This window comes from Ptychodera flava, chromosome 15 (genome assembly GCF_041260155.1).
Source record: "Ptychodera flava strain L36383 chromosome 15, AS_Pfla_20210202, whole genome shotgun sequence".
NCBI lineage: Eukaryota > Metazoa > Hemichordata > Enteropneusta > Ptychoderidae > Ptychodera > Ptychodera flava.
The window spans coordinates 39,808,332-39,833,159 of NC_091942.1; the positions used below are offsets into that span (position 1 = coordinate 39,808,332).

Sequence of the window (24,828 nt, forward strand, 5' to 3'; positions counted from 1 at the left end):
CAGGATGATTTGACCAAGTTGATAGACTGTCACAGGATGATTTGACCAAGTTGATCGACTGTCACAGGATGATTTACTGAGGTTGATAGACTGTCTCAAGAGTAAATCATTTAAGGATGAGACGGCTTTATTCGCTGTTAAAGCCTTTATTTTCTCAAAGATAGCCATTAGATTAAACATCTTTTTTGCCCCTGTGTGCCAGAGGCACACCAAGGGGGTCCATGTTATCACTCAGTCAGTCTCTCTGTGTCAGCCTCTCCATCCATCCCTCTGTAGACCAAATTTTGTTTTTGTTTCTTTAACCTTATTTCAATTTGACTTTACTTACAGCAATTGGATGCCAAGTTAACTACACCATTCCTGTTGGTGGTACAATTGAAATACATTCACCTAACTACCCATCCAACTACAATGACAATGATTACTGTCGCTGGTTTATTACTGCACCAAATGGCAGACGTATGAATGTACGGTTTACAGACTTCATCACTGAAAATCGATATGATTATGTGGATATTGGTAATGGGGATAAGATTAACGATATTGGATCAAGAGTTCGTCATTTGGCTGGCAAGGATAAACCTGCAGATTTTACAACAGTTTCCAATAGAATCTGGGTTACATTCCGATCTGATACCACCAAGACTGAACGAGGATTTTCAATTTTTGTCGAAGATGAATTTGCAGTAGGTAAGAATATGAACACAATGATGAAAGCAAAGATTGATTTTCATCATTGCATTACTGTTGAAGAAAAGTTCAGTAATCATGAAGATTTTCAAGAAAAGTTATTTTATTGCCATATTACCATATCAATTTGTAAGATTTTTATGAAAGTAATACTTATATTGTATTATGGTAATGTGAAGAATGATGAAAAAATGATGTAATGAAGCAAAGAGGTATAAATGAAGCGTGATATGACCATAACTGTCATGCAGATTACAGCTGTGTCTTGACCTGGCTAATCTGTCCTGTACGTAAAACACAATAACAAACATCTCAGCCATTGCATTTCCCCTTAAATACAGTGGAAAGTGCAGGAATTTGACAGAAGTGTGTGACAGAAGTAGATGTTTATGGAAATGACGTTTTATGAGATTGAGATTTCCACATCATCATAACATCTATGTCAGTATTTATCGATAAAATCATAATTTTTTGTTTTTTTAATCTGGCAGTGATTGACGTTTGCATGAGTAATCCATGTCTCAATGGTGGTACATGTCGTAACCAAGGTGTCAATAGTTATGTCTGTGAGTGTAACCAAGGCTGGCAGGGTAGCAACTGCCAGAATCCATCAAGTAAGTATTGAACAACTCATCAATCCATTGTGTTCACTTTACCATTCTTGTTTTAAATATTACATCTATCATTTTGTTATGATTTTTTTCATGTTTTTGAACCATAACTCGGCCATCCCTGAACCAATTTCATTCAATGTTGGTACACAGATAAAGTACTATAGCATGTATATGCAAGTCAATTTATTGTGATACGATCCAATGTGGCCGTCAGGTGGCCATTTCGTTTAGTTTTTTCAGGTTTTTGAACCCCTCATAACTCAACTATCCCTGAACAGATTTCATTCAAACTTGGCACACAGACATTGAATTGTAGTGTGCATGTGCATGTCAATTAATGGTGCAAGCGGGGACTGTGTCATCAATGATGACTTGTTTTTCATATTGTCCAAAGTTGTTCATGTTATTCTGTCAACAATGCTACTAATCTACCAATCTAACATACGAAATCTGTGGTAGAAATATCAGTACTGGAGCAAACTATGATACTGTGAAGGTATTCTGGAGGATGTTCAAAAGGATTTTCAAAATGGATATGTTCAAATTCAATGACATCTCAATGTTTATACATTTTTTTAAAGATAACAATCAATGTGGATACTCTCCCTGTAAAAACGGTGCAACCTGTTTCAATAATGGTAATGGGTATAGCTGTGCCTGTCTCAGTGGATGGACAGGCAATAACTGTGATTTAGGTAAGTCAGACATTTTTATATTTTGTGCCTATTAGCATGTAGCTACCCAGTGCTCAGCTTTCCTTCTTGTATTTTCATGGAAAGTTCCCTCTTCAGAGTTTGTATCTTACGTTCTTCACCTTTTCAGTGACCTGTGAAAGTGTAAACTGTTCCTGTCAAACCACATGATTTGTCTTATAACCATATTATAATCTTATAACCTTATAACCATAAGTTGATAGAAATAAGTCAATTATAATAAGATTTGATTGCTCATTGTATCATGTCTAAAAGATGTTGCTGGTCTTCCGTGTCTTGGTAATAAGTTTATTAATGATATGCTTACCTAAAGTTCACTACAAATAATAATTCAAATAGACTTATTACAGGGAGAGCTAGGTACCGTTACACATAAAATTGTATCAAACTTATCTCCCAATTGGTTTAACCTGTAATTATTCCTTTATGGCAGCTGTACAAATGGTTGTACTCCAGAATAAAATGGATGTGATTTGTTTCCAAGACTCAACATGCCCAAAAGATCAAGTGACACCGGAACAATCAAAGCCATGTGCTCAAATGCATATAGAAATGCACGTATTTCTGTGCATGTTTATGCATTAGGGTTTGTTTGTACCGTGGTCCAGTCAAATTCTGGGTTTAATCGATTAAGATATTGTTGCATGGGAACTTCCAACTCATCAAAATAGGTATGATAGGGTGCAATAGTTGTATTAAACATCAATTGATGTGATATCCAGCTTAAAATCATCGTCAAATTCTTTACCCGTCATTACATCCTAAAGCAAGAGTTTAATTTTTTTTCATTAGATGTGGATGAATGTGCCAGTAATCCTTGTCAAAATGCTGGTAGCTGTCAGAATCAATACAATGCTTACACATGTGTGTGTGTCACTGGATATTCTGGTGCCAACTGTGAAAATCCTCCTAACACAGCAGAGTGTAAAACAGATGTTTGTTTGAATGGAGGTTCTTGTTCTTATGAAGAACAACGCTACAAATGTACCTGTCCAGATGATTTTACTGGTGATTATTGTGAGATAGGTAAGCAGTATAATTGTTTTGAACTGACAACTTTTGCATAGCATGGATTGTGTCCATTGCATGGAGCTATTTTACCGCCAAAGTTTTGTCACAGTTCTATTGTTTATTATCATGTCATCATTTTCTAATGAAATTTATTGAAACAAACTAATGGTGTCAACTTTTGTCACATCTGGAAATACATGTGACGTCAAAATTTACTTTTAACCGATCTTCAATCCATACAATTATAAATTTTTTCAGATCAGAATCCGTGTAGATCTAATCCTTGTGTAAGAGGCTCATGTGTTAATGAAGCTGGTAGTTACACATGTCAGTGTGAAGCAACATGGTCGGGTGTCAATTGTGATATTCAAGGTAAGCTATATCCATTCATTCATCCATCCACAGTCCCTCTATCCACTGGTCTGGAAACGCCTATTGTGAAAGGGGTCAATCACCTAGACCGCACAGCCAAACCTCAACATGAGCCACGATCACGTGACCTCTGTGTCAAGATGTATGTCCTATATGCTTTTCTCGAATCTTCACTGTTTTTGGCACTATAAAGTGTTCTGTGCATCTACCTAAAACACCAACACAGAAATAACCATATCTTGAAACTGGTGTGTGTTTTTCGTGATCCTTCTCCTGATGTAAATGATGATAGCGAGCGATAATTTCTGGGTTGATCGCTTTGAGTGTGTTAACAAAGCACAAGCAACGGCTGGAATCACACCGGAAAATTTGTCCTCCCTTTCTCATGCAATGCTTCAAGTCAGTGCCCCCAAATATGATCTAAATATGTTTTCCGTGTTATATTCTATGGAATCATGTCTCTTAACTGAGTAGAATAGGAAAGTCAACTGCAGAAATGCGTGTAGATTTAGTTCCATATTTTCCCATAGAGCGTCAATATGGCGAACTCTTGACACGTAAACTCAGGCACAGTAAATGCCTTAACAGTGCATGAATGTGGTAATATATCACTCTAAATACTACCATATGTCAACCAAATAAAAAGTTTGGTAATGAACTACTCGGCTGTCAATGTTAATATTTGGCTGATTTTGCCTGCCTTACTTGATTTCAGGCAACATTCATGACACTTGTGAACATGGCATCACCATTTTGTTTTTTGATCGTGATCATAATGTGATCAATAAAGTATCATCCCTTTCAAGCTTTTCCTAGAGGGGCAAAATTACCCATTTCATGAAAAAGTAAATTGTTGAGTGTTTCTAAAGGGAACAAGTTTTAATGTTTTGCGATAGTGTGAAAATAACAAACCGCAAACATCATGTTTTTGAATGGTCTTTAGGCAGCTGTAATAGGATCAGGGGGTGGCGACACAGATATAACGGCCTCTTGAACAGTGTCAGTGTCCTTTTTAAGGTGTGAATTCTCTGTTTGTTCATATTATGGTGTGTCACAGACAAACCAGCCACGTTTCCAGACCTGTGGATAGAGGGACTGTGATTCATCAATCATATGAACTCCTTGTAAATTGAATTATAATCTCTGTCTGCAGAGTCAAGTAATGTTCTCTGTTGTTTCTTTGCCTAATCCGCACGAAAGCTTTAACTCAAAAGTTATTACCAGATTCTTTTTAAAAATAAGAAAAAAAGGTTCTTGGGAATAATGACTTCACTCATAAAAGATCAGATGAAAGAACCATGTCATAGACAGTGTGAAAGAACTATGTCATAGACAGTGTGAAAGAGCCATTTCATAGTGTAAAAAAACCATTTCATAGAGATTGTGTAAGAACCATGTCATAGACAGTGTGTAAGAACCATGTCATAGACAGTGTGTAAGAACCATGTCATAGACAGTGTGTAAGAACCATGTCATAGACAGTGTGTAAGAACCATGTCATAGACAGTGTGTAAGAACCATGTCAAAGACAGAGTGTAAGAACCATGTCATGGACAGTGTATAAGAACCATGTCATAGACTGTGTAAAAACCATGTCATAGACAGTGTGTAAGAACCATGTCATAGACAGTGTGTAAGAACCATGTCATAGACAGTGTGTAAGAACCATGTCATAGACAGTGTGTAAGAACCATGTCATAGACAGTGTGTAAGAACCATGTCAAAGACAGAGTGTAAGAACCATGTCATGGACAGTGTATAAGAACCATGTCATAGACAGTGTGTAAGAACCATGTCATAGACAGTGTGTAAGAACCATGTCATAGACAGTGTGTAAGAACCATGTCATAGACTGTGTAAAAACCATGTCATAGACAGTGTGTAAGAACCATGTCATGGGCAGTGTGTAAGAACCATGTCATAGACAGTGTGTAAGAACCATGTCGTGGGCAGTGTGTAATGCATGTCGTGGGCAGTGTGTAAGAACCATGTCATAGACAGTGTGTAAGAACCATGTCATAGACAGTGTGTAAGAACCATGTCATGGGCAGTGTGTAAGAACCATGTCATAGACAGTGTGTAAGAACCATGTCATGGGCAGTGTGTAAGAACCATGTCATAGACAGTGTGTAAGAACCATGTCGTGGGCAGTGTGTAATGCATGTCATAGACAGTGTGTAGAACCATGTCATAGACAGTGTGTAAGAACCATGTCATAGACAGTGTGTACATGTAAGAACCATGTCATAGACAGTGTGTAAGAACCATGTCATAGTACATGTATGTATTTTCAGTGGTTTATTTTTGACATCATGACATATAAAACATGTTGCAAATGGTTTTAATTTCACAGGTTCCAGTGAATGCGGTTCAGTAAATCCTTGTGTTAATGGTGGTATATGTTCCTTCAATGGAGAAATTCACTGTAGCTGCCCTGAGGGTTTTACTGGAAAATGGTGTCAGACAAGTATGTGTTCACAACATGACATATTTCACATTTTTTTGTAATTTCTAAATTATGATCATTTCAGATTTATTTCACAAATACTTACATCACTAAATCAGTTTTGTCAAAATGGTGTTATAATAATAATAATAATAACACTTTATTACCATGTGTAGAAAAAGAAAAATACAATGGAATTTGGGGTGGATCTGCAGAGCTCAAGCCAAAAAACAAATAACGTATAACACATGGACAAGTTAAAAAAGACACCAAAAGTAACACTACAACTCATTTAAAAGTCGAACAGCTGCTGGATAAAAACTATTTTAGAAATGGTTGGTTTTTATCCTAATAGATCTATATCGAGTGCCTGACGGTAACAAATCAAATAATGTATGTGCTGGATGATTAATGTTTTTAGCTACTATAGACTATAGTCTATAGAAGCTATTGGGATGGGTATCCGTCCGGCGTCCGGCGTCAGTCTGTATGTATGTATGTACGTATGTATGTATGTCCGTTTGTGAGGCGTCCGCCCACTCAAATATCTTGAGAACCGCAGTACTTACTGATTTGATATTTGTTGTGTAGATGAAAAATATGATTTTGAGAAACTCTTTTTTTTAATTTTTTGATATTGTTGAAAATAGGCAAATTAATGCCAAAAAAGGTGTTTTTGGTAAAAAATCTTCTTCTTCATAACCGCTGGTCAGACAGCTTTGTTATTTGGTATACAGGTCCCTAGGGGTAACCCAACTTAGATTTGTTCAAATTGAAATATGCAAATGTGTATTTTTAAGGAATTTTTTTGTCATTTTGGTCAAAATTTGACTTACATTGTATGTAATTCTTGTACTGTATAAACCCTATCAATTCACCCAGAAAAAAATAATTAATATGATTTAAATAATTGAATTAATTAGGAAATCATCAAAGCCAAAATAATTTTAGTGTAGAATTATCAGAAAGTTCAACTTTTTTTGATAATTCATAGTGAAATGTTACCATCTTGGAGGATTAAAACATGTAAAGGCAACTTTCCTGAATCCCAACTTTGACATATTCTGAACCGTCATTTATTGTACCCTGTATGTTATCTAAAAGAAATTGCTCAAAATAGTCAATAGAGATAGAGATAGAGATAGAGAAAGTTCTAATTTCCATTTATGGTTGACTTGGTAAGGATAAAATAAAATTACTTTTTGAGGAAAAAATAGAGTGGTCAATTAAAAGAGTGGTCAAAGTGATAGGGTTTTTATGGTAAAGCCCAGTGGGCTGTAAGATTCCTCATGTGCTATTTATAGCAATTATGCAATCTGTGTAAACAGTGCAATGAAAGTTACATGATTCCTTATAATGCTTTTGATGACCTTGAACTTCTTAAGTTTCAAACATTTGTCTCTTCAGTGTGCTTTCTCTGAGTATGTACAGTCTCAACTTACCGGTATTCAACAGAAAAAAATACAATGTTAATCAAAGATACCCACCTTCTTCATCAATACATGTGTCACAAAAGGTTATTCTCTACATAACACAGCAGAGCTCTGTCAACTGTTGAGTTGCTTGTTCTTTCAAAACCGCTGGTCAGACAGCTTTAATATTTGGTGTACAAGTCCCTAGGATGACCTAAGTGAGATAATTTCATACAGTCAGGAAATACTTAATTTTGTATCCATGTCTATAGTAGCTTCAGGGACTTTGGCCCTATGTTTAATTATGCAATTTGATTTCCTTATGGTGCGGGTCTTTAAAAGTGACTCCAGCGACTCCTCATGAATTTAAAAATGTGTCATTTCCAATACAATTAGATAACTTGTTATTGAACATGTCTTTCAAGTACATACTCATACTTTTAACCTCCATAAATATAATAATCTCCACAAATGTAACATCAACCATAATTGTAATAAAGTGCACCCGTAAATGTAATATCACCCATAAATGTGACAAAAATCAACCATAAATGTAATAAAAACACCAACCACAATTGTAATAAATGTTAACCATAAATGTAATAAAAAATCACCCATAAATGAAATACTTGTCAACCATAAATGTAATAAATCTATTTTGTCATTGCCATTGAGGAATTAGCCCTTAAATATTGATCTATGTAATATGGAAAGCAACACCACACATTATTCATTTCTTAATTGTTTGTGTTTAGTGTGTTTTGTATATTTGAAAGTGTATTTTGCGTTTCCCAATTTTGTGTACAGAACTGATCGGCCATGGCGAGACACAGTTGTAATCTGAACGTCAGTGCAGTCTCTACTTCAGATTTGAGGAGACTGTATAACACTACGATCTTTAAACGCCATTTTTTCAAATTTTGCCGTACTTTCATAATCAGTCGCCTCAAATTCGTCTTCAGTGGATAAATTGTGTGGAATAATCAATAGATTGTCTGTATTCCTATGTTGTCCCACTTTAAGTTTGTTCCTTCACTGGGGATGCTAGGATGTCTAAGTTTGTCCTACTGTGTTCAAGGTAGTGATCGTATTGTTTCTACTAGATTGAAATATCGATATATGTTCTCGTCAACATGTTTTGTGTCATAAGTTTCTGTTATAAGTTGTGTATTTCTCTGTTATTTGTTCTGAGTCATCTGTCATAAACTTTGTGTGGCATCATGAGTTATTTTGACACTCCCTTATTATGTTATTATCAGTGTCTAGAGCTGCTATCCCACGTCCATTATCTAACGGTGTGATCTGTACCTCGCCATTTTCTGATAGTGTTCTCAAATTATTCTGTTCTGTGCTTCGGAAAGGAAAGCTAGTTTCAGTAAAGTATGGAATTACATTACACTAGTCTTATTAAAGTTATTATTTACTCGGGGCATTGATAAACAAATGATCACATATGCAAGTTCAAGTTTATTAAATTTATGGTTGAGTTTTATTACATTTATGGTTAATTTGTTTATTACATTTGTGGTTGCGGGTTGTTACATTTAATGGTTGACTGTTTTATTACATTTGTGGTTGATTTTATTACAATTGTGGTTGATATTACATTTGTGGAGATTATTACATGTATGGAGGTTACAATACTGACAATGCAATGTTTGTATGGTCAGAGTGTTTACCAAAATAAGGAAGTGTTGACAAAAAAGTTTGTGTTATCAACAAAAGCCATTAGTTTTCCATGACTAATGAGTTGTGTTTTTGTATCATTTCATTAGACATTGATGATTGCCAAGCTGATATGAGTGGCATAGCTAAGTGTACGTCAGGCCAGGGTATGTGTAAAGACCTCATCAATAGCTATGAATGTATCTGCTTTGATGGATACACTGGGCAAAGATGTGAATCTCGTAAGTATTTCAACATTTCATAATACTTTTCAAACATTACGGGAAAGCTCCATTAACTTAGGAATACCCTACTTCCCTACTTAGTTATCAGAGGATCAATTTCACAGACCTGCCTTTCCTACAATGGCACTACAATAGCACCAGCTCGATAAGATAAACATAACAATGGAACATTCACACCTTGGGGGGATTAAAAGTCTTCTGTTTGTCACCCGAGTTGGTCAGGCAAGGACCCGGGTTTCAGGTAACATGCAAGTTAATGCAATTTTTCCATTATGACAAGCAGTCCAGCCATCTGCTTTAAATATTCATGTGAACGTGAATACATTTTGAAATTTACTGTATCATATTTTAAACACTGTACATATTAGAAGAATTAATGGTGCTGTAACATATCCTGATAGTTGAATATTGATGATGGCTCAATTAATTAAAGAGGCGGGCGGGATGCAAAAGAGAGCAAAATGGCAGTGACACTCATTATTTAAGATGTCTCCACCCAAGCAACATCAGGGTCAGAGCTCCAGAAAACCTAGCTGTGTGAGTTTGTTTTGATGAACGTTAGAAAAATCAATGTTGTCATCATCATAAATACTTCTACCCTTGATTACACAGCTTTGTTTAGAAATCTGAACGCTAACTTCTCATAAAGTTTGTTGGTAAGGTTAGACGAGAAACAATCATTTATGCATTGAAAATTGCTGTCAATCAAATGGTTGTGTTGACCACAGTGTGAATCTCTGAGTGTGTATTAAATCCTAATCTGTGTTGGTTTTGTAAACAGATCCAAAAAATGCAAAATTCCTTTCCACTCACTTCAGCAGTTGACTATAGTAGTAGCTGTTACTTTGGTGTTATGACCAAACGAATGCAATGTCACAGTGAATATTTGTATAAAATATTATTTTAGTGTTGCTTTATGGCACGTGAAATTGATACATTATGTCACTTTGATCCACTCTTATGATAATGTTCATGAGAAACATTTTTGGACTTGTAGAGTGCATAAGAGAATCAGAAAGTTATTGTGGTTTTACTTTCTCATATTTTTCACTGGATCATTATTGATATCTTACTTTAAAACATTACTTTACAGCCAGATAATGTAAACTCTTTGGTCTTAAGAATTAAGCTGAGTGCATTTCGATGATATAAAAAATCTTTTTTGAGATCGAGTGCTTTCTAGGACTGCTCTCGATTCCCATAAACACGCGATTCTGGACTGCTGCTTTAACCAGCTTCAAGAATGATGTTCTTGTATTTGATATGCATTAATGTAGTATTAATTATCCCCAAACTGAACATGCTGAGTAGTAATGCCAAGAAATATGGACAGACAGAAAAATTTAAAAAGTCATAATTACTGAAATAAAAAAAAATGGAAAGATGTTGTTTTGACAAGCAAACCAGAGATCAAATGTGGCAATGAGAAAAGAAGTTGAAGAAATTCAGGATGAAGTTTGACCCTGTAATTCTGACAACAAACATTCCTAAGTGAGTGAGTGAGTGTAGCAATGTCTCAATCATCATTGATCTAGCTGAGTGAAGTGATGTCTCAATCATCATTGAACTAGCTGAGTGAAGTGATGTCTCAATCATCATTGAACTAGCTGAGTGAAGTGATGTCTCAATCATCATTGAACTAGCTGAGTGTAGTGATGTCTCAATCATTATTGAACTAGCTGAGTGAAGTGATGTCTGAATCATCATTGAACTGGCTGAGTGAAGTGATGTCTGAATCATCGTTGAACTAGCTGAGTGAAGTGATGTCTCAATCATCATTGAACTAGCTGAGTGAAGTGATGTCTCAATCATCATTGAACTGGCTGAGTGAAGTGATGTCTCAATCATCATTGAACTAGCTGAGTGTAGTGATGTCTCAATCATCATTGAACTGGCTGAGTGAAGTGGTGTCTCAATCATCATTGAACTAGCTGAGTGAAGTGATGTCTCAATCATCATTGAACTGGCTGAGTGAAGTGATGTCTCAATCATCATTGAACTAGCTGAGTGAAGTGATGTCTCAATCATCATTGAACTAGCTGAGTGAAGTGATGTCTCAATCATCATTGAACTAGCTGAGTGAAGTGATGTCTCAATCATCATTGAACTAGCGGAGTGTAGTGATGTCTCAATCATCATTGAACTAGCTGAGTGAAGTGATGTCTCAATCATCATTGAACTAGCTGAGTGTAGTGATGTCTCAATCATCATTGAACTGGCTGAGTGAGTGGTGTCTCAATCATTATTGAACTAGCTGAGTGTAGTGATGTCTCAATCATCATTGAACTGGCTGAGTGTAGTGATGTCTCAATCATCATTGAACTAGCTGAGTGAAGTGATGTCTCAATCATCATTGAACTAGCTGAGTGAAGTGATGTCTCAATCATCATTGAACTAGCTGAGTGTAGTGATGTCTCAATCATCATTGAACTGGCTGAGTGAAGTGATGTCTCAATCATCATTGAACTGGCTGAGTGAAGTGGTGTCTCAATCATTATTGAACTATCTGAGTGTAGTGATGTCTCAATCATCATTGAACTAGCTGAGTGAAGTGATGTCTCAATCATCATTGAACTAGCTGAGTGTAGTGATGTCTCAATCATCATTGAACTGGCTGAGTGAAGTGGTGTCTCAATCATCATTGAACTAGCTGAGTGAAGTGATGTCTCAATCATCATTGAACTGGCTGAGTGAAGTGATGTCTCAATCATCATTGAACTAGCTGAGTGTAGTGATGTCTCAATCATCATTGAACTAGCTGAGTGAAGTGATGTCTCAATCATCATTGAACTGGCTGAGTGAAGTGGTGTCTCAATCATCATTGAACTAGCTGAGTGTAGTGATGTCTCAATCATCATTGAACTAGCTGAGTGAAGTGATGTCTCAATCATCATTGAACTAGCTGAGTGTAGTGATGTCTCAATCATCATTGAACTGGCTGAGTGAAGTGGTGTCTCAATCATTATTGAACTAGCTGAGTGTAGTGATGTCTCAATCATCATTGAACTGGCTGAGTGTAGTGATGTCTCAATCATCATTGAACTAGCTGAGTGAAGTGATGTCTCAATCATCATTGAACTAGCTGAGTGAAGTGATGTCTCAATCATCATTGAACTAGCTGAGTGTAGTGATGTCTCAATCATCATTGAACTGGCTGAGTGAAGTGATGTCTCAATCATCATTGAACTGGCTGAGTGAAGTGGTGTCTCAATCATTATTGAACTATCTGAGTGTAGTGATGTCTCAATCATCATTGAACTAGCTGAGTGAAGTGATGTCTCAATCATCATTGAACTAGCTGAGTGTAGTGATGTCTCAGTAATCATTGAACTAGCTGAGTGAAGTGATGTCTCAATCATCATTAAACTGGCTGAGTGTAGTGATGTCTCAATCATCATTGAACCAGCTGAGTGGAGTGATGTCTCAATCATCATTGAACTAGCTGAGTGAAGTGATGTCTCAATCATCATTGAACTGGCTGAGTGTAGTGATGTCTCAATCATCATTGAACTGGCTGAGTGAAGTGATGTCTCAATCATCATTGAACTGGCTGAGTGAAGTGGTGTCTCAATCATTATTGAACTAGCTGAGTGTAGTGATGTCTCAATCATCATTGACGTAGCTGAGTGTAGCAATGTCTCAATCATCATTGAACTAGCTGAGTGAAGTGATGTCTCAATCATCATTGAACTGGCTGAGTGAAGTGATGTCTCAATCATCATTGAACTAGCTGAGTGAAGTGATGTCTCAATCATCATTGAACTAGCTGAGTGAAGTGATGTCTCAATCATCATTGAACTAGCTGAGTGTAGTGATGTCTCAATCATCATTGAACCAGCTGAGTGTAGTGATGTCTCAATCATCATTGACGTAGCTGAGTGTAGCAATGTCTCAATCATCATTGAACTAGCTGAGTGTAGTGATGTCTCAATCATCATTGAACTAGCTGAGTGAAGTGATGTCTCAATCATCATTGAACTAGCTGAGTGAAGTGATGTCTCAATCATCATTGAACTAGCTGAGTGTAGCAATGTCTCAATCATCATTGAACTAGCTGAGTGTAGCCAAGTCTCAATCATCATTGAACTAGCTGAGTGTAGTGATGTCTCAATCATCATTGAACCAGCTGAGTGGAGTGATGTCTCATACATCATTGAACTAGCTGAGTGAAGTGATGTCTTAATCATCATTGAACTGGCTGAGTGTAGTGATGTCTCAATCATCATTGAACTGGCTGAGTGAAGTGATGTCTCAATCATCATTGAACTAGCTGAGTGAAGTGATGTCTCAATCATCATTGAACTGGCTGAGTGAAGTGATGTCTCAATCATCATTGAACTGGCTGAGTGAAGTGATGTCTCAATCATCATTGAACTAGCTGAGTGTAGTGATGTCTCAATCATCATTGACCTAGCTGAGTGTAGCGATGTCTCAATCATCATTGAACTAGCTGAGTGTAGTGATGTCTCAATCATCATTGAGCTAGCTGAGTGAAGTGATGTCTCAATCATCATTGAACTAGCTGAGTGAAGTGATGTCTCAATTATCATTGAACTAGCTGAGTGTAGCAATGTCTCAATTATCATTGAACTAGCTGAGTGTAGTGATGTCTCAATCATCATTGAACTAGCTGAGTGAGTGATGTCTCAATCATCATTGAACTAGCTGAGTGTAGTGATGTCTCAATCATCATTGAACTAGCTGAGTGAAGTGATGTCTCAATCATCATTGAACTAGCTGAGTGTAGTGATGTCCTCAATCATTGAACTGGCTGAGTGAAGTGGTGTCTCAATCATCATTGAACTAGCTGAGTGTAGTGATGTCTCAATCATTGAACTAGCTGAGTGAAGTGATGTCTCAATCATCATTGAACTACCTGAGTGAAGTGATGTCTCAATCATTGAACTAGCTGAGTGAAGTGGTGTCTCAATCATCATTGAACTAGCTGAGTGTAGTCAATGTCTCAATCATCATTGAACTAGCTGAGTGAAGTGATGTCTCAATCATCATTGAACTAGCTGAGTGAAGTGATGTCTCAATCATCATTGAACTAGCTGAGTGAAGTGATGTCTCAATCATCATTGAACTGGCTGAGTGAAGTGATGTCTCAATCATCATTGAACTAGCTGAGTGAAGTGATGTCTCAATCATCATTGAACTAGCTGAGTGAAGTGATGTCTCAATCATCATTGAACTGGCTGAGTGAAGTGATGTCTCAATCATCATTGAACTAGCTGAGTGTAGTGATGTCTCAATCATCATTGAACTAGCTGAGTGAAGTGATGTCTCAATCATCATTGAACTGGCTGAGTGAAGTGATGTCTCAATCATCATTGAACTAGCTGAGTGAAGTGGTGTCTCAATCATCATTGAACTAGCTGAGTGAAGTGATGTCTCAATCATCATTGAACTGGCTGAGTGAAGTGGTGTCTCAATCATCATTGAACTAGCTGAGTGTAGTGATGTCTCAATCATCATTGACTAGCTGAGTGTAGTGATGTCTCAATCATCATTGAACTGGCTGAGTGAAGTGGTGTCTCAATTATCATTGAACTAGCTGAGTGTGGAATGAAGTGTTGGGATGTCCTAGGTTGTTATACTCCTTGAAGCCTCCGGGAAATGTCCTAAGTCTTCAAAAATGAAGTTGAGTCCAGCAAATCATGAAACCGATATGTAAAAACAACACAAGCATAAAAAGATATTGTAAAAGTTGCACCTTGAAATTTATATCGACTTCAATAGTCCTTGAAAGTTCCTGAAATTTAAGTGAATTTGAATGTATGGATCCTGGATGTCTCAATAATAATTGAACTAAATGTGACAGTTTATTTTAAAAGCATATATATTTTGTTCTTTTGTGTTATTCAGGAGTCAGTGAATGCAGTGCCAATCCATGTAAGAATAACGCGATATGTGTTGAAGAAACCAATTCTTACACATGTATATGTACTGAAGGTTTTACTGGCTACCAGTGTGGTGAAGGTAAGTACCAAATATACAGCAGACAGGTAGTTTACAATTACAATTAGTTGTTTCACCCAGTCACATTGCTTACAAATGTGTTGTAGGTATCTTTGAAGTGGACATACACAACCTGTACACTCAGTGAGAATGTTTTCAGACAATATACAAAATGTATTGATCACCAAGAAATACAGCAAACTTTACAGAGATCAGTAATAATAGTAATGATAATTTTATTGCCTTCGTCCAGACAGGTCAACATTATAGATGTAGCAATTTTTGCTGTTCCAAATTTTTGACCGTACATTTAGAAAGTAGATCTGGGATGAAAGATATAATAATCAGACAATTTAGAGTGGCATCGATATTTGTTACAATTTTGAATATTTTGAAACTTGCAAAACCCTTTATCATTCTTCATGATCGGAGAATGTACTGTTTCAATTGTGTTCTCATTTTGTACTTTATGCACAGTGAATTGTCAAAATTTTGATGTGTGAAATATGTACCATTGACTGGACATGTATCATGTGTCCTTTCTTCAAATTTTTTCACTACAAAAACATCTGCTGTCTGAAAACTAATGCTCAACAAATACACATATGTGTTACTCATATTTGCATCGAATAAATGATGGAATGTTTGTGTAAAATTGTATAAAATCATGCAAAGTTTTTTAATAAAAGAAAAATTTCAGTTGCATTCTCACTTCAACTATGAATATGAAGTGAACCTTGCTAAGCAATCACTTGTTGACAACCTCAGCACTGTGGTGATAGGCAACAGTTTGTGAATGCGTTTTAAATCACCTGATTTCACATTAGGTCACATGACTTTTAAATCACCTGATTTCACATTAGGTCACATGACTTTTAAAAGGCAGTATATACCAGAGAAAAACCATAAATAATGGCCATGTCATCTTTTGTCCGGATACATGTAGTGGGTCTGTCCAAAACTGTCACTATGATAGTGCCATATTAAGTGTACTTGGTGATGGAGAAAGCTTGAAGTGTGCATTTAAAAGTGTCTCATAGTGTTTTGAGATACTATAACAGATTCTCTGTACAATAAATTTCTTGCTTGAGACACAAACCTTTTAAAAGTTTAACACACTTATGCTCTACATACTTTAGCGTACATTTTTCACTTTGAGTAATAAATTGACCCACTTAGAGTTGTATAAGTGTTTCTGACAGTTGTATATTTGTCAATTTACCAGCTGATGATGGTACCCTATCAGAAGACTCTGGATACACATTTGCTGGTCAACCAATTACACTGCCTCCATGGTGGATTGCTGTCATCATTGCACTTATCATTATTGCACTTTTCCTGATCCTGCTTCTTGCATGCAGAAGAAGTGAAAAGTAAGTGATAATTGTTGTCTCCTGAGATTTATCTTTGCAGGCTTCATTATACAGTTGATCAATGAATCATTCAATTGGAACAAAAATACGTATTTGTTACAAAAACTCCTGGTATAGAGTGAAACAAGAAGTCTCAAGCGACAAATAAGAAGTAGGAAGTGTGATGCAGACTGAGAACTCTTGAATGATGTTATTTGCCAACAGAGCAAATTATGATGCTGAGAGAGCTGAAATGGATCGCAGAAAGGGTAAACCCAATGTGCAGCTTGATGAAGAAATACCTGTTATCCCTGGTGATGAGTTAGATAGACAACCAGCCAGAGAAAATGAATATGGATTCATTCCTCCAAGCAGCAGCAGGTAATTTCTCAGCTTACAAAAGCGACTATATCAAAACATGTTAAAATTCTATTGTAAAACATTATATATTTAAGCAATAAAGCACACCCAGTGACGGTATACCACGAGATTTGACCAGTTCATGACATATATGCACGAGCAATTGCAAGTGCATATCTGAAGTGAACTGGTCAAAATGGAGTGGTATACTGTCTCTTGGTGTGATTTATTGCTATTATATCATACAAGTATATTGAAATTCTGGCATGGAACATCAAAAAAGAATTTTTAGCTACTATAGAATGTAGTCTGTAGAAGCTATTGGGATGGGTATCTGTCTGGCATCCGTTTTCAGTATGCATGTATGTGTGTATGTATGTTTGTGAGGATGTCTGTCCACTAAAATACATTGAGAACCGCAGTACTTCCAGACATGATATTTGATGTGTAGATGTAAAATATGATTATGACAAACTATCTGTTTTTCGTTTTTTGATATTGATGAAAATATGCAAATTAGCTCAAAAAAGCCAGTCAGAGAGCTTTGATATTTGGTATACATTTGCCTTAGGATGACCCAACTTAGATTTGTTCAAATTGTGATGAAATATGGAAATTTGTATTTCAAGGCAATTTTTGTCATTTTTGGATAAAAAATGTATTCATCAAAAACAACTTGTATGATAGCTTTGATACTTGGTATACTGGTTCCTAGGGTTTATCTTAATGTAATATATTGAAATTATGAAGAAAGCTTCAATTTTGTATTTTTGCAGCTTATTTTGCCATTTTGGTCAGGCCATCCTGAAATGAACTATCAAAGATATCCACCTTTCATCAACACGTGTCACAAATAGTTATTCTCTACATAACACAGCAGAGCTCTATTGGCTGTTAGGTCACTTGTTTCTTAAAACCGCTAGTCAGACAGCTTTAATATTTGGTATACAGGTCCCTAGGATGACCTTAGTGAGATAATTTCATACAGTCAAGAAATACTTGAAGAACTAAAACAGCAGTTTAAAATTGTAATGATATTTCTCACTACTAGTAAATGTTCTTTGTTTTGCTTACAGATCAACTGTTGCTGAAATTAACAGCTATGAAAATCCATGGCCAACAAGCACTGATGATTTCACTCTACAGAAGACTCATCTTTAAATGCAGTCAACGAAACAACTTTGTTTTTACACAATCTGCAAAACTCTCAGCAGCATTTCCAAATGTTTATCATGTCAAAAAACTTGTATGTAATTTTTTATTGTACTATGAAAACTTCAAAGTTCTATGAAGGGTCACTCTTCTGGTAATTCCTATTGGTTCATTTGATTTCATAATAATTTCATTTTATTGCCTTGGGTTTTATCTTTCATCATTGGAAGTATTACACAGTAAAAGTTGCTATATATTATAATTTTTTTAGATGTTGATTATTTAGAAGTTGAGTAATTGTTTGATACCCACATCATTCAGATTGGTTTTGCTGTAACGCTGTTCATTCCCTAGGGGTGAGCAAAGTCAATTATCAGAGGTTCAAGACAGCTAGTATTGTGACCTTGAAGAAATGTTTTTCACTCCCATGGTCCACAATTACAACAATACTGTCCAGAATCCATGGTTCTATCCAGAATTACCATATACTTTTTGGAATTACCATGATACTTTTTTGAATTACCATGGCTCTGTCCAGAATCCATAGAACTGTCCAGAATTACCATGGCACTGTCCAGGTCAGTTTGCTCACCTTTAATGTCCACATAGAACTTTCACATTAAGGTCTCACATTTTCAATTTCAATTTTTGTGTATATTCAGACAGGTAGTAAGGAAATAATTTCACTCCATCTTCCAATGTGGATTTTTCAGTCCTTACATTTACTACTGCTACCCTATGTTTCTGGAAAAAGATTCAAAAGCATTTTATTGATATGTTCATGTACCATTCTTAGCATTGTCCCCATATTAAACCAGTCATTATATTTCAGTCATCATTTTGTAGACGACCAAACAATTTTCGGTTTTTATTGAAGTTGTTATACCGAAATCTATCTGGCTATTGTGCTGATATAAGATCCAGTCTGATGTATTCCAACAGCTGTATAATAATAGTAGATAGCATGATGGCTTGTCCCTTCTGAAGGGAGAAGGTTATATGCTTTATCTATCTGTTGTTAAGTTTATGCAAATTTTGTAAGTACTTATCTGTGATCTTTGTAACATTATTTTGATAGGCAGAATTTTTGTATACATTGTACTCAGAACTATAATAGGGGTAACGTTCTTTTCAATCTTGATGTTTCATCTAACCTCATAAATTGACATGCTTTTTAGTGGAAAGGACTCGTACTCAACTCGGAAAATCATGTCAAGAAATGATTAGAGAATTCTACAATGAGACAATGGTGAATGATGAGTGTACAGGTATAAAGCCTGTGAGAATTGTGACCACAGTATCAACCATTGACCGTAGGAACAGTCTGTGAAAGGAGGATTTGGTAACTGGATGTTTTTGGATAAATTCAAGAGTCACAGTGCCTTTGAATGTTGTATCATAGACCATTAGGTCTATGGTTGTATATATATGGGGAGATTTTCTACATCATACAATTTTCTTCATAAATTATCTGCGTATCCTGAGCTTTAGTAGATCGCATAGAACTTTTTAACAGTCTGTCGGACACAAACATAGTACCACCATCATAATTTTAATGTCAATTAGAATTTCAGATTTCTTCTTCAAAACTGATTCATACTTGTCACTTTATAGCAAACAGACTCAATCATACCAAAGATATGTAATTGATTGATGAGCTTGGGATTGGTTGTGAAACATTCTAAAAGTAAATTTACTCCTTTCAGCATGTCACATGCTGTTGAAGATGCAGGGAATTTTTAGGGTATTTTTTGGTTCTCCATTGCATGGTACAGATTTAATCATAAAAGCTAATGATACAGGATGGGTGATGATTTGTAGTCAAGTTGTATATAATTGTCAAATAGATTTTATGGATTACGTCTGTTCAATAATTTACATGTATCCACAGTTGCATATAGGCATGACATCCTTCATAAAAATCTATCAGAAAGTACAGCATAAATCATCAAATATATCTTTGTCTGCCACAGTGTTTGAAGTCATTAAGAACAGTCTATTGCAACAAAAATGCATTATTACTAATAAAGAATGTTTGTTTGTTGACACTTTCATAAAATCACAGGTTTACTGGTGTTTGGAAGGTTGATTTTCAGATTTGTGAAAAATTTGTGATGTACAGCTGCCTTCTTAGCATTTCTTATTTATATGAATTATTGCAAAATGCAAGGAGTATTACGACTGTTTATTTGTGTTTTTGGACTTTACTTACACAAATGCTATGTTTGAATGACTTGTACATTTGTTTATGTTTCACTTCGGTTTATTTGACAGATTATAAGCATTTCCAAACTTTCTGCCCAAATAATTGCATTATTGATTGTAACACTAAGCAATTCACTCATACATAAATTGGTTGGAGTTCTATTTATACTACATTTTTCTAAATAAAATATACATATTAAAAACATTTACATATTGTCCTTGCCTATTTTTCTTGACATGACAATGACAAAGTACCATCCAGAGTTTACAAAAACAAAGCTTGTAAACCTTAAAGAGGAAGATGTGTCATGCAGAGTGAAAGTTTTCACCAGGCTTTACAAAACTCTTGAATTTTTCTTCTTCTTTGTAGTTGGTTGCCTTCATGATTTTTGCTCAGTTTTCCCCGAGCAATTTCACAAAATATATTCTAAAGTTTTGGGGATTTATTAAAGGAAGTCTCATGTAATGGATTAACATTTCCCAAATGCTGAGATAATAGAATGAGATACCAGACAAAATAAATAAATAAATTGTTCCTTGGAATCCTGTCTTCTGTACTTTGCTGATTCCAAATTCTAATAAATTCATTCGTTATTCTTTTCTTCTTTCTCAGTAACCATGGCATTTTTGTGTCACAAGCTGTGAATGATGTTCATGTGTCTAATGGAGACAACTTACCACAATGCAACAACTGCAAAGTGTTCCTATTTTACATTTTAAGGCAGTGCCCTGGATGATAACTTTTAAATCCCCCAATCACAATACAGTGTCATCACATAAATGTATCAGGAAACTGTCAAAGAGGCCAAAACAGTGAACCAAAGTCAAATGAAACAACTCAAATATTATGCCCAACAATCACAGTCGTAAAGCCCCAATAACTGCAATTTTTATGCATTATTTTTATGATAATCAAACGAAAGTTGGTTCGTGTAGATGTGTTAACTGAAGGACTTGTATAGAAGTACCACTACTCTCTGATTTGGACCATGCCTACATGTTTTTAACAGGTTAAAGCTCCATAAGCTGTACCTTATGGTGACTTTAGGTGACATCTGTTCAAATTATGGTGAAATTTTGATAGTTGTATTTTAGGGGCAATTTTCCCCATTTTTGGTCAAAAAATCTGGTTTGAATTTGGTATGCATTAGCCTAGGTTTGGCCTCTGTCAGATTTGTTCAAATTGTGGTGAAATTTTCATATTTGTATTTTTTGGGCAATTTTTCCATTTTTAGTCAAAAAATTATTTTCTCTGAAATCGCTCATCCGATTGCTTTGAAACTTGGTGTGCATGTTCCAAGGGGTAAACTTTGCTAGGTATATACTTTTGCCTGCCACATCAAAATTAATGTGAGCCCAGTGTCATGATGGTATTTTTGAAAATAGTGGGTAATATAAAATGATATTAAAACATATGAATTTACATGCCAACTTCAAAACTTATGACATTGTTATACATTTTTTTCAGTCTTTAATGGGCGATGTCTTCAAAAAAACACTTGGAAAACTGAGGATATTTTGATATTTTGATATCGATGGCTATTTTGACATAAAGGAAAGGTACATGTGATGTCAGGACTAGAAGAGCTAGTAAAAGCATGCTTATAATTGCTTTGCAATCATTGTGTAAATATTACTAAAGTACCTGTATATGTAATGTGCATTGTTATCGTGGACAATTGAATTCAAGTCATCAATATTAATATTGCTTTATATACAGGTAGTGTTAACAAGCTAAATACTGGTCATTTCTAAATGATCAACCTTCATACCATTTCCCTCTGTACAGATCCAAGTCTTCTGAAGAGTCTTAGGGACTGGTCAGTTTCTGTGGGCCGGGGGGTGGGGGGTGGCAGTGGATTCATGGGGATCATCCTGTTTTTGACTTTGGTGATGGGGTCAGTATGTTTTTGAAATGCCCAATACGGGGGTAAGTGTGTTCCTGAATTTGACACAGGCTCATACTTGCCTAAAATGGATCATGCCAGCAACAAATTTCATCATTCAGTTGCATTTTTTGGAGCGCCCTTTGGGCGCGTAACTTTAATAATAATAAGACATATTTTCCAGAGTCCCCTCCAAGTGCAAAACTTAAATATATCAGACATATACATCAGAGATATGTGTATGTTTAAAATTTTTTGGCATTCCCTTTGGGTGCGTTAAAATATCAAACACACACACACACATACTATACGAAAAAATTGCGAGACTGGAGCGAGAAAGTGACGCTTTCTCGCTATAGGTGAGAATCTCTCGTTATTCTCACCGCTGAGACTGGAAATTCTCACCAAGCATGGTGAGAATGTATCATACTCATCTTTCACAGGTGAGATTTCTACCAGACTCGACGTTCATCGTTGAGAATCAACCAGACTCACCATTCACTGGTGAGAATCAAGCAGACTCACTGTTCACTGGTGAGAATCAGCCTGACTCTCTGTCCAGTGAACAGCAAGTCTGGTTGATTCTCACCGATGAATGGCGAGTCTGGTTAATTCTCACCAGTAAATGATAAGTATGATATGTTCTCATCATGAAAATTACCATTCTCACCGTGCTTGGTGAGAATTTCCAGTCTCACCGGCAAGAATCTGTTTATTTTCACCAAGGAGTGCATTTCTCGCAGCTCACTGGTGAGAATTAAAAAATTCTCACAGACAGCAGTGAGAATGAGATTCTCACCAATTGCGAGAAAGCGTTACTTTCTGGCTCCTTTTGTTTTACCTTTGTTGCGAGCATGAGGTCACCCTGTTTTCGAAAGTTTGAATAGGGGGTCAGCCACTTTCTGACATCAGCAAAAAATAATCCACCACCCCCAGGCTGAAGAAACTGACCAGTCCCTTAATAAAACTATGTTGATGAAAAGTAGACCATGAAACCACATATACAAGAAAACTTAAAATCATCAAATTACAGCTGCTTGTTATCAGCATATGCCTCCTTAACCCTTTCACCACCATGGTTTGTCCCAAATCCATTGTTTTCTATGGTAAAGTTGGACCTGTATACAGGGAACTGGGGGTGAAAGGGTTAAACCTAGTTTCATTTCAAAGTGAATAATTCACTATTAAAACGTCAAATAGTTTGTTATATCCTGCAGTGCTTTGTTTTAGCATTTGTGCGATTTTAAAAGTAAAGAATCTCACTTGTTGCCCCTATTGATTTTGCAGAAAAACCCAAGGAACTATTTTCACAGCTTCACTTTTTATAAGTCTCTGACTCTGTTCTTCTACGATGGTATTTGATGTTGAAATGACGATTATCGTCTATGATATTTTTTCTCAGACGTGACCTGGTGACCTTTGGTATGTAGCCTACGCACAGGCGCTGGTGGACCGGGTAGTTTGTAAAAATGTAGTTTATGCTGTGAGTTCATGCTACGTTCCGACATATAGTAGCCTTACCACAAGTGATAAGGCTTAGCATAACACAACGTCCGATCGTAGCATAAACAACTACACTTTTATTACAAACTACCCGGTCCACATAAACACAAAGTTTTCTTTTTTCATTCAATGTCGACATTTAAGGATGCTTGATTCAGGAAAGGATCACAGTCACCTGTGGTCTATTCTGCTCTGCGGCTATATATGCGCCCCATAGACCTGTGTACATATGCCTGAGTAGAAGGCATATAAATCAATCTTTTATTATTCAAGACACACTGACAGAGAGTGTGGTATGGCACATTTAAAATGAAAGAACAACATGTTCAAAACTCACTGACACCATCTATCCATTATAATCCAAGTAAATTGAATTGAAGTACAATTTATAACTTTGACTGTAACCAGCTAACTGTAGGTAGCTACTGGAGGGGTCAGCAAACACCAGAATTCCTTATAAACATAGCAAGGTTCAGAAAATTCTGTTCCATAATCTTTTTCATGTTTTTTACTTTTTCTTCTAATACTCATAGTGATAGAAAAATCTGTTCCGCTTTTCTGGCACAAAATTGATCTCTCAGAAATATGACACTTGCATGTGAATAAAAAGTGAAACTCATCATCTATTACATTACTATCACATCTCAAGCAAATTCTTTCATTTAAAGGTAAATGAGGTTTACATTTCCCAACAATTTCAACACGCAAATTATGATTACCGGTACTCAGTCTATATTTTGTCAAACTTCAACGTAACCCAAAATCTGAAATATCTCTTAAAGGCGGAGCCTCCCTTCAAAAGGACGCCAAGGTATGGCGGCGTTCATTGTGTAAGTGGACACCAAACAGGACACACAAGGGCACACGCTCCAGAAAATGCCACTTTTTAGTGTGTGTGTGTGTATATGAGATGGTATGAAAAGTTTACCCAGCCTATGCAATGTGTGAACTGCAACTTAGCTTTCTGCAATGTCGACATCTAACATTGAAGAATTATTGATATATTAGGGAGCATTCGTGGCAGGGGGGGGGGGGTGGTGGAAATCAGGGGGGTTGACTTATACGAAACCGTTGTTTAGGGGGGAGTTAAATTTTATAATCAATGGTTTAAGGGGGGGGGTCAAATTTTACAAAGGTTTGTATAGAGTTATGGAAAAAAAAATGACTTTGGAATTCCACCAAAATGTTTGCTTGATCCAACCTACATAATCTATGAGTAGTCTATGAGTAAGCTGTGAATG

General features: G+C 36.1%; 1 protein-coding gene across 2 annotated transcripts in view; it reads left to right on the forward strand.

Annotated features, from left to right (window-relative positions):
* LOC139152169 (neurogenic locus notch homolog protein 1-like) overlaps positions 1 to 20,403 on the forward strand; it is an 86,335-nt gene extending 65,932 nt beyond the window's left edge. For both annotated transcript variants that reach the window (XM_070725290.1, XM_070725289.1), the window contains exons 47-57: positions 331 to 690; positions 1,182 to 1,304; positions 1,886 to 1,999; positions 2,810 to 3,043; positions 3,287 to 3,400; positions 5,754 to 5,867; positions 9,034 to 9,165; positions 15,037 to 15,150; positions 16,355 to 16,502; positions 16,707 to 16,862; positions 17,918 to 20,403. In XM_070725290.1, the coding sequence (XP_070581391.1) occupies positions 331 to 690; positions 1,182 to 1,304; positions 1,886 to 1,999; positions 2,810 to 3,043; positions 3,287 to 3,400; positions 5,754 to 5,867; positions 9,034 to 9,165; positions 15,037 to 15,150; positions 16,355 to 16,502; positions 16,707 to 16,862; positions 17,918 to 18,002 (1,694 nt within the window). In that variant the 3' untranslated portion in view covers positions 18,003 to 20,403. The remainder of the gene's footprint in view (positions 1 to 330; positions 691 to 1,181; positions 1,305 to 1,885; positions 2,000 to 2,809; positions 3,044 to 3,286; positions 3,401 to 5,753; positions 5,868 to 9,033; positions 9,166 to 15,036; positions 15,151 to 16,354; positions 16,503 to 16,706; positions 16,863 to 17,917) is intronic.
* The last annotated feature ends 4,425 nt before the right edge of the window (positions 20,404 to 24,828 follow it).